Here is an 11486-nt window from a genome sequence, read left to right on the forward strand (position 1 = left end):
TCTCCATGATTCCTTGGTGTTGTGCCAATTTGAAGACAAGCTGTATACCCTTCATCTATGTGTCCAATATGAGAGGTGCAGAACAAGCACTATCAGCTTTTAGGAAGGCCCATTGAGACTTGAAGGGAAGGGCAGGTTATCAAGCCAGTAAGGATTGCTTTCGGGAGAGTCCAGGAAAACTCACTTGTCCCAAAAAGTACAGGGCAAAGCTGATCCTATCTTCAATCATCAGATAGGATGCCTGCTCCTCCCCTCTTCCTTGGGATTTTTTTTTTTTTGTGTGTGTGTGTGTGTATGTGTTTTTTTCCTAGAGGAGATCATTGGAGGTCATGAAGCACAACCTCATTCACGTCCATATATGGCACTTGTTGTGTTTCTTCGTGATGGTAATGTGAAAATATGTGGTGGTTTCCTTGTGGAAGAAGATATTGTCCTGACAGCAGCTCACTGCTGGGCAAGGTAAGGGGTGGAACCTCCAAGGACTCTTCACATTCCTACCACACGGGGGCGATACTTTATCTGGGTGTAACTCAGGCCCAGGAGGTCTCATCATTATAACCATTTGAGAGTGGGATGAGGTGGTGAAAAGTGAGTCAACACATAACCCATGAGGTCAGAGAATGGGGCAAGTAGAAGAGGCTATTTCAGGAAGACAGTGGAGGTTGAGAGCAGGAATGGTCAAGCCATTTCATATGACCTGATGGCAAAAGAGAATTCCACAACCACATACAATGCTGCAGAGAAACCAAAGGTTCAAAAAGCTCAAGATGAAGGGCCCCTCCCTCCAGCATTTCCCTCAGCAGCCACCCTCCCCTCCCCAACTGTCACCTGCTTTAGGGCTCCAGTGTGAGAACTTGTTCTTTCCTCTCTGTACAGCCCCATGAATGTCATCTTGGGGGTCCATGATATTTATTTGCAAGAAAATACACAGCAGAATATTCGTGTGAAAAAAGCCATCCCCCACCCTAATAATGTGTGTTTTAGAAATGACATCATGATACTACAGGTGAGACACATTCCCTGCTGCTCCTTCTTCCTTTGGTTCAAGAACTTTCTCCTCCCACCTTCGAGCCTGTCTTTCTTATCCTAGCTCCTTCACTAATCCAAGACCCTGGGAGGAGAAGGGGTAAAGTGCAGCCCGTCAGGATCTGCACAGCAGCCTGTTCTCAGTGACCAAGTCTTTATTGTTTCCTTCATCAGCTGAAAACAAAGGCCCAACTGACTGCAGCTGTGGGCCTACTCCCCCTGGCTGGAGAAAGTGACCATGTCAGGCCAGGCCAGGTGTGCAGTGTGGCTGGCTGGGGCAATATCTCTGACAGTGAAACAACAAGCAAGCTGCATGAGGTGGATCTTATCATTCAGGAGCATGTCCAGTGTGAGCGCTATGTGCCGGATTATGACAGGACCACTGAGCTGTGCGTGGGAGACCCTCAGAAAAATATGTGTTTCTCTGAGGTGAGGTTTAGCATTAGCCTGGCCTTGCTCTGGAGAGCAGGAAGATCTGGGATGTAAAGGTCCTTGTTAGCAATAGGGGGAATACCTTTATCCACTTTTCTGAGATAACAAGAGTAGCAAACTACCTACTCACTCAGGTCTCTATGAGCTTCCCAGGGGTAAGGTAAGTCAGAAATGTGTTCCCCCAGAAAGATGAATTTGTGACTCCTTATTCCATCCCAAACAGAAAGGTGGTGGCCTAGTGGTAAGAAACATCACTGTAATCCCAAAGGTGCTCCTATGGAGAAAGAAAGGGAATCTTCTCCTGTGCAATTAATAATCTCTAAGTCTCACTTAGAGGATCAGTTATGGGTCAGTTCACTTTTGACAGCAAAGCAACAACAATAACATGCCACCTCAAACATCCCTAAGGCATAAAGAGTTTGCATTCAGCTTCGACCTTAAAGATTTGTGGTGTGAACCTTCACAAAGATTTTCCATAAACTTTATAGGGAAGATAATCCAATGTGCAGTTTGACTGTATAACATTTAGAATTACTGTGAACTGACATGTCCAGAACTTGTGTGAATTTTTTTCGTTCTTTATTGTGGAGGAAGTAGAGAGAATTGCCCCATCTACCTAGAGCACACATACAAGGAAGGTCTCCCTCCATGTTGAACAATCAAAACTATGTAAATACTCAAGAGCTGTCATCACCCTGGTCAATGTACTGTCTTCCCTTTACCTTCTGCCTTTCTTTAAACAGTAGCCTGGAAGCAAAGGTCCACAGCTCCTTAAAAGACAAGATTCCTGAAGTTATAGATCACAACCTAAGGATGAAACAACAATGATGTCAAGTATCAGAATTTGGCATCCTGGGGGTCCCCAGAGAGGCCTATAACCCCCCTCTTTTTACCTCATTGGGGCAGTTTTCTCCCATATAATGTAGAGAGAGGCAGGACCAGCAGAACAATTAACTCAACCTTTCCTCTCTCTGTTCCTAGGGAGACTCTGGAGGCCCCTTGGTATGTAACAATGTGGCCCATGCTGTTTGTAGCTCTTTACCTGAAAAAGATACTTCTCCATGTATCTTCACCAAAATCACCAGTTTCTTACCCTGGATAAAGGAAACAATAAAAGGCCTTCACATGGAAGAATCACCCTGAACCACTCTATGCTTGATCATCTACTCTTAACAGCAAGAACCTTAATAAATGTGTCTTATCTGCAAAGAAATGATTGTGCCTTCATTATTCATTTACCTTTTTCGCAGACAGCAATTCTGGTTGAGGGAGCTCTGGAGACCTATTGGGTAAGGAGTTTACTGCCACAACAAGTGTCAGCACTTTGAATCCTCCAAATGCCCCAAAGAAGAAAGATGAACAATCATCTACAATGAAATTTATACCCTCTGAAAACCCAGGGCAGGATCAGTTATGAGTGAGCTCTTTCTTAAAGGCAGTGAGATTTTGTTCTTTTTTCTTTTCTGCTTTGTTGGACTTTTAATCCTCATTGAGGCAGACCTACAACATAATCATGTTCTGAATCATGTTCTTTTCCCCACTCTACATCCAAACTCAATGCAACGAATCAACCAGCTCTTTCTTATCTGTTGTATCTCTAAGGCTTGCCCTTCTGCAGGGCTAAGGCAGAACACCCTCAATGGAACACCCAAGACTTCTATGCACAGATGAACTGTTCAGCTCTGCTTCCTGTGATATATGGCAGAGAGCAAGGGGTGCCCACTGGGTTGTGGAAGACAAGTTTGCCCATCCTAAGGCTCTGGGAAGAAGAAGAGCGGAACATTTCTTCCTTTTGATCAAGAAAACTGGCAGCTTTGAAGGGTTAGGACCTTGAGAACATCCTCATTCTCCCATGGGATTCATGTCCTTCCTTAGCTCCAAACCCTGTTCTGAACTCAAGGCCTAGTTCAGCATCTAACCTCCTGGCTATTCTTTCTCTTTCACGTCTGTTTATTACTGAAATTTCTCAAAGTCCAACAAATCCTTTCTACTGCAGACCACGCTGTTTGTAAATAGATCCCTTTCAATCTCCCCCCTTTCCTACGAATTCCAGTGACCTGTGTGGTTCCAATAAGGCTTACAACAGAGCAGCCAGCCTTGGTCACTCTGGGAGAGAAGGACCTTGGATGAGCTGAGACTAGGCAGGGCCCTGAGAGGACAGACTTGGTACGATGATGCTCCAGAAAGCTTGGCTGAAATTCTTACTGGGCAGCACTAACTCAAACTCCTTCCAGTACTACATCCAGCCCACTAGGAATTATAAACTCTGAGACCATTGGCCACTTTGTGACACATTAAGCTGAATCCCTTTAAGCTTCTCTTGCTTTGCCACTAGTGGTCTATAGGCTAATAATACTGGATGATAACTCATTGAAGCAGAGTAAGAAGCAACACATACCTTCTACATGCTGTGTCAGTCTTTTGGGCTAGAAAGATTACCTCTGCGCAGTAGGACAATGAAGCACAACTTTTGCCACCAATAAACTGGCAAATACACACTGAACCCTGATAAATGCCAGCATAGAAATGAACATGACAGATCTATCATCTGCACCCAAACTAAGTTGGGTTGAGCATTTTCAGTGAATTTTCTGTTGCCTGCCCCTTTCTTTAATGAGTCCATGTGGCCTAGAGCTACATGGGACAGCTACAGAAAGAAAAGTATCACCTATTGCTGTCCACTTTTTCAATAAGTTGTCATATATGATCCAAGAAGTACAGTTTTAGATTTGGGAACAACTGTGGTTCATAGATACAAAGTTTCCAAACTGTGTTCACTAAAGCAACTTCATCTAGAAGAGAGGGGAAATATACTGTGAATTTTACAGATTGACATTATAGAAAGAACACACTTAGATGTTGGCCTTGAAAGCATTAACATGTGACCCTTAGCATCCATCCTATGGATGTTGGGCAAAACAAAATTGTCATTATGACTGCAAGCTGTGGTCTAAACAGAACTATCATTGACATCATTATTATTACATACATCTAATTTTCAGATAAACCTGACTTTTTTAATGAAATTTTTATTAATGTTAATGAAAATTTACAGAGACTTTAGATTTCCATTCATTCATTATTTCACTTTTCTCCCTGCCCACACTTCCCAACGAACACACTCTTCTCTTTGAAAAGGAAAAGAAAAATTCTTCCATTGTTATTCAATTCCTCCTCCCAAGTCCACTCCACTATGCAGCCTTCATTCTGGACTCCTGCCTTTACAATAATACTTAATCATATGTCCTTTTTAAACATTTCTCTCCCTCATTTGTTAAAAATGAAATCTTATATGCATCAAAAGACTTCTCAAAAACAGGTTGAGAGGCTAAAAATGTTTGACAGTGATACATCTGACGAAGAATTAATCTCTAAAATGTAGAGAAAACTCCATCAAGGAAATGACACACAATCCAATTATGCAAGAGCCAAAAGACATGGATGAACACTTCACCAAAGAAGATGCTCAGAAAACCGAGAAACCCTTGAAGAAATACTCAACATCATTAGATATTCTTATGTGCCGTTGAGCCAGAACCAACACCAACATATAGCTGACCATCGAGTTAAACCTGGCTTTCATGGTTGTCGTTGTTGATTGCATTTGAGTTGAGCAAGACTCATTACAACCCTATGATCAAAAGGCCTGAGGCTCCTCAACAACTATCACCATTTATCAAAGTTCATAGAGTTTCCAGAGTTGTTTATGAAGTGGATGCGTCTCCTGCTTCAAAATTAGCAGTGATATTTGTCTTTAACGGATTAATCTCTACATATGTATTTAATTTTTGTTTTGTTTTGTTTTTTTTATTAATTTCAATGAACATTTATAGAACTTTTGGATTTCCATTCATTCATTGCTGCACTCTTCTCCCCGCCCACCCCACTCCCACCCCCAGTTCGCTCTTCTCCTTGAAAAACAAAAGAAAAACTCCTTCATTGGTATACAATCCCCCCGCACCCCCCCACCCTGAGTATACTTCACTCTGCAACCCTCGTTCTGAACTCTTATTATAATCATAATGCCCTAAAATATATTACTTTTAAACTGTTCTCTCATCAGCTTCAATGCAGTATACATAATTTATCCAGTTTTTCTCTGTCTTACCCCCACCCTGATGTCAGCCTAATTCTACAACAGTGGCACCATATAGTATTTTTCCTTTTGTGACTGAGATATTTCACTCAGCATAATGTCCTCCAAGGCTACCCATTTGAATAATATTTCGTGAGTTCCTTGTTTTTCAATGTAGCAAAATATTCCATTATGTGAATATAACACTATGTGGATAGCTTCTCTATCCATTCTTTGTTGATAGGCACTTAGGTTGTTTCCAACTCCTTGCTATTGTGAACAAAGCTGCGATAAACATGGTGTGCATATATCTACTTGGATGTCAGTTATGGTCTCTTTAGGGCATATTCCCAGTAGTGGAATTGTTGGGTCAAATGGTATCTTTATTTGCAACATTTTGAGAAAGCGCCACACTGCTTTCCACAGTGGTTCCACCATTTTACACTCCCACCAACAGTGAATAAGGGTTCCAGTCTCTCCACAACCTCACCAGCATCTGTTGCTTGTTGTTCTGTTTAATTTTGCTAGTCTTACTGGGATGAGATGATATTTCATAGTTGTCTTGATTTGCATCTCTCTTAGAGCTAGGGAGAATTCCATCTTTTTCTATTTTCTTAAATAGTTTATGTAGAATTGGTGACAGTTCATCTCTGAATGTTTGATAAAATTCACTTGTAAAAACATCCAGTCCAGGGCTTTTTTGGTTAGAAGTTCTTGTATTACCTTTTCAATTTCTTCTTTGTAATGGGTCTGTTCAGATGTTCAATTTCAGTTTGTGTCAGTTTAGGTAGGTTGTGCGTTTCTAAGTATTTGTCCATTTCCTGTAGGTTTTCATATTTATTTGAGTATAGTTTTTCATAATATTCTAATATTAACTTTTTATTTTAGTTGGTTCTGTTGTGCAGTTGCCTGATTCATCTCTTATTCAGATTATTTGTGCCTTCCCCTTCTTTTCTTTTGTGAGTTCTGCTAATGGTTTGTCAATTTTATGGACCTTTTCAAAGCACCAAGTCCTAGTTTTGTTGATAGTTTCAAATGTTTTTCTCTTTTCTATTTCATTTATCTCTGCTCTAATTTTTATAATTTCAGTTTTTTTAGAGTGTGTTGGGTTTTCTTACAGTTCTTTTTCAATTTGTTGGACATGTTGGGTTAGAAAGTCAATGGTCAATTTTTCCTCTCTTTTGATGTGTTTGCTTATTGCTACAAATTGACCTCTAATTTCAGCTTTGGCTATTTCCCAGAGGTTTTGGTAAGTAGTGTTTTCATTGTCATTTCTTTAAAGAAACTTTTTCATTTCATTTTTTTATTTCTTCTTGTACCAGATCATGTTCAAGCAAGTTGTTGTTCAGCTTCCAAATGTATATTTTTTTCCTCCTTTATTCTCTTGTTATTAATTTTTAATTTTGTGGCTTTGTGATCTAAGAAGATACTTTGCATAATTTCTGTTTTTCAATTTGTTGATACTTGCCTTGCGACCTCGGATATGATCTATTCTGGAGAACGTTTCATGCACATTGGAAAAGAAGGTATATTGTGTTTTGGGGGGTGCATTAGCCTATAAATATCTATGAGATCGAGTTGGTTAATCGTGTGGTTTAATTCTTGAGTATCTTTGTTGAGATTATTTCAGTAGTTCTATCTTTTCTTGAAGTGGTGTATTGAAGTATCCAAGTACTACAGTAGTGTTGTCTATTTCATTTTTCAATTTTGTTAATACGTGTTTTATATATTTTGTAGGTCTTTCATTTGGTGCATAGATATTCAAAATTGTTATATCCTCTTGTTTTATTCACACTTTGAGCATTATATAGTGACCTTCTTTATCCTTCGTGATAGTTTTTGCACTGAAATTTACTTTATCAGAAATTACTATCGCTACTCCTGCTTTTTTCTGGTTGCGATTTGCTTGATATATTTTCCCCCTATCCTTTTATTTTTAGTCTTTCTTTATCTTCATGTTTCAGATGTGTCTTTTGTAGATAACATATTGCTGGATTTTGGCTTTTTATCTAATCTCTTTCTCTTTATCTCTTCAGTGGTTCATTTAAATCAATCACATTTAGTGTAATTATTGAGAGGTAGGGTTTTATTGCTATCATTTTGTTCAATTCTTTTTGGTGTTGTTGCTAGTTACTTTGGTCCATCCTGTTTTCTGTGGCATCTCTGTATGAAGGATGTCTCTCAGTGTTTCCTGTAAGGCTGGTCTTGTTTTTGTAACTCCCTTAGGTTCTGTATTTCTGGGAATACTTTCATCTCTCCTTCATATTTGATGGACAGTTTTGCTGGGTACAGTATTCATGGTTCAAAGTTGTGTTCTTTGAGTGTTCGATAGATGTCATTCCATTGTCTTCTTGCTTGCATGGTTTCTGCTGAGAAATCAGCATTTAATCTTATCTGTTCTCTCTTATAGGTTACTCTTTGTTTCTCTCTGGTTGCTTTTCCGTATTCTCTCCTTATCTTTGCTTCTAGCAAATTTGACAATGATATGCCTTGATGGTTTTCTTTTAAGGTCTATTCTATATGGTGTTCGCTCAGCTTCTTGAATATATATTCTGTCGTTCTTCATTATGCCTAGAAAGTTTTCCTCTAGTAATTCTTCCACAACTTTTTCAGTGCCTTTACTTGCTTCCTCCTGTTCTGGGATTCCAACGATGCAAACGTTATTCCTTTTAATGGTATCCCACATTATTCTTAAGTTTTCTTCTGTTTCCGTCTTTTTTATTCTGCTTTTTTCTTGCTCATATCTGTGGTGAGAATTCTATCTTCTATTTCACTGATTATTTTTTATCTCTTCACCTCTATTCGTATGTCCCGCCATCATGTTGACTGCATCAGACACCTTAGATTTCATATTTTGGATCATGGTTTCTTGTTTTTCCAGTGCCTCTAATGCCTCGTTTATTTTCTCTGTGTTGTTTTGGATTGTTTTTGTAAGCTCCTCCTGAGTTTTTACTGTTGTATCTTATAATTCTTCAAATTTGTTTTTCATCCATTGAAAATATTCAATAATTTTTTTTAAAAAATTCTTTGTCAGAAAGTTCCATCAGACTTTCTGGCTTCATGAAATTCATTGCTACTGTGTCATTTTGGGGGTAAAATATCTTGTTTTGGGCTTGCGTGGTGAGTGAGGTAGCCTGCTTCTTTTGAGATGTGGATGTGGAGGAGGTTTTGAAAACTGAGGTGATAGCTGGTTTTGGGTTTGACGTCACTGCTCCTCTATCAAGATGCCCAGGACCTTCCTGTTGCTTGAGTTAGTGGGACCAATGTGGTCAGCCCAGACTGCAGTTAGTAGTCCAAAGAAACTAAATCTTCAATGTTAAACAACTTTTTCAGGGGAGGTTGATAAATGCTATAATTTGCTCTATTTTTTTAAAAAATTCCCCAAAATCCAAAGCTGGGGTGGGGGGCACAAACTTCTGAGGCAGGGGCGCCAGGGGGAGGTTTGTATGTGCCGGGTGCAGGTAAAAGTCCAGAAGTGTGTCCTGTGTCCAAAACCACTCCCTCTCTCCATGCGTCTGCAAGGTCCTCTCACCAACTCCAAAGTTTCAAGCTGGGGTGTGTGTGTGTGTGTGTGTGTGTGTGTGTGTGTGTGTGTGTGTGTAAACTTCCAGAGCAGGGAACATATGTACTTATTACATCTCCCACTATATGAGTCTCCTCATCCTACACTCAGGCTCTGACATGCCATATTATTCACATTATCTGTACTGATGCCTGATTTACCCTATAGAACTTTGTAAGCCTGGTACTAATTGCACTGGACTGTCACCTCTACAAGGGCATTTGTCAATCATTTCAGCCCTCAAACCAAGTACCAAGGCAGTGATTGGGGTCAACATCCCTGTCATCACACATGAACTTACACACTTCTTGTTAAATAGAAAAAAGCGTTGGGAGAAACAAAGGATGAAACTCATCTCAAGTAGCAGCCATATGATGCTAGAAGAGAGGATCAGAGTGGAGAGCAGACAAAGACAGGTACCTTATATAGGGGCTTTTAGGGATACACAGAAAGAGTGTTAGTTAGCACAGGAATTTGGTGGAGAGGCCCTGTCAATGTAAAATCAGGCCCAGGGCCTTATCAGGATCCAGGCATCTAGTTGCCTTATCAGAACATGTAAATTATCAGGTTTTTTCAAAGAATAGTCATGTCTTGTGGTAAGGCCTGTAGATGGCTGTAACATTCTTCCTTTATTTCCTGTGTCGGAATGCCCTCTTAAACGATGCCTTATTGAATGTACATGCATCATCACATTTCATCCAGGATGTCAGAGGCTCTGTGTGGTGAGGTGGGTGTCCACATAGATGAAGGCCTGGGATAACACTTTCCTGATCCTAACCAGGCTCTGTACCCCACTCTAGGTCCCCAGGATCCCCCCTCCCAAGTCACTGTTGACAGTGGACTTTGTTTCTCTATTTAGTATCTGTTGCTTTTAGAGAATTGGCATAAAAATGTTTATAGCCATCAGTATTGATAAGCCTACAATTTCCTTTTTAAATTTTTTTCATTTCTCATTTCTTTATTTGTATAGAAATGATCAGAATGATTTGTTTCCTGGATGGTATGTTGTTATTGTTGTTGTGTGCCTTCAATGCAGAACTGACCTGATAGCTGACCCTCTAGCAGATTTGCAGAGGCAATTAATCACATGAGAGGAGATGGCACATCTTTCCCTGCAGATCTGCTGGTAGATTTGAACTGAATGCCTCCAAGATAGTTGTCTGCACAGTTGCCTGAGAATATAACTTTGGACAATGAATAGGAAGTTTGCATGTTGCTGTGAACAGATTTCAGCAGATCATCCTCTAAGTAGGAAGGAAAGCAGGACTATCTGCTCCCAAAACTCAACCAATGGAAATATCACAAATCTCAAATTATCCAGGCCTAATCAGCAACTGACTTGGAGATGACAACTCATCATTAAACTCCCGTGAATTGGAGGACCACAAGAGGTAAGAGTACAATAATAAGAGTTGACCCAGTGGTAAGAAATTGTGGTACTAACACAAAAGTAAGCTGTTCAAATTCACCAGCTGCTCTAGGGGACACAGATAGACAGTCAACTCTCATGTGACTTATAGTCTCTGAATACCACTGGAGGTTAAGCTATGGGTCAGTCCGATTCCACAGTACACAATTACCAAGCAGAAGTACGTTTGCACATTTGAGCAATTAGCACATTAAAAGCAGAGAAATTCCAGGAAAACACTTCAGTGTTTCTCAAGTTCATGGATGAAGGGATTGAGAAGAGCATGGCCTGAATAAGGTAAACCTCAGACTTTAAAATGTCCTCATTGCTCCTCAGCATTCTGGAGAGGTCGTGGACAGTAATGGGAGTCAGATGAAAAAGGGGTTCCTTAGGTGTGCCTGACCCTAGATTTCTTACACTGGCCTCAGCCAATGCACTAGTACATAAATTCTATCCTAATTGCCTTTGTCATACTGTTCTTCAAGCCCAGATTGCGTACTACAGGACAGCATTTACCACCTGTCTGATATTCCTTCACGTAACTTGTTAAATAAGTACTTTTTTTATGACAACACTTGAGTGGACAAAGTGTTAGAATTTTCTTATTTCAATCACTAAGGGATCCAGGCTTCTGTGGTCCCGTCACTCTACTGACCAAAATCACATTCTGGACAGCCTTCATCTTCTGTCCTTTATTACTGCTTCTACGTGGGATTCAGCTGTGATGAGTACAAATGTGGTGGCAGTTTTATTCTCATCAAACTAAGCCATAAAAATTCATCAAACCAACTCAGAAACTTGCATGATGACACTCTACCAAATAAAGAGAACACAGACGTATGGGCATGATCTGAAGTCACTGGGTCTTTGTAGTAATGGGGATATTTTATGTCTATGCCTGACCAGCACTACCTTAGGAAGCCTTCCTCAAGAAGATGCAGCCACTTCTAATCCTGTTGGTCTTTCTCTTGCTCCCTGGGAGA

General features: G+C 40.2%; 1 protein-coding gene across 1 annotated transcript in view; it reads left to right on the forward strand.

Moving 5' to 3' along the window:
- The window catches only part of LOC102844347 (granzyme H-like), a 12706-nt gene extending 10105 nt beyond the window's left edge, over window positions 1–2601 (forward strand). Inside the window, exons 2-4 of the mRNA XM_006903061.1 lie at window positions 312–459; window positions 877–1006; window positions 2440–2601. Coding sequence (XP_006903123.1) covers window positions 312–459; window positions 877–1006; window positions 2440–2601 — 440 coding nt within the window. The remainder of the gene's footprint in view (window positions 1–311; window positions 460–876; window positions 1007–2439) is intronic.
- The last annotated feature ends 8885 nt before the right edge of the window (window positions 2602–11486 follow it).

The sequence above is a fragment of the Elephantulus edwardii genome, unplaced genomic scaffold, assembly GCF_000299155.1.
Source record: "Elephantulus edwardii isolate Elephantulus edwardi_28Jun2011 unplaced genomic scaffold, EleEdw1.0 scaffold00503, whole genome shotgun sequence".
Taxonomy (NCBI): domain Eukaryota; kingdom Metazoa; phylum Chordata; class Mammalia; order Macroscelidea; family Macroscelididae; genus Elephantulus; species Elephantulus edwardii.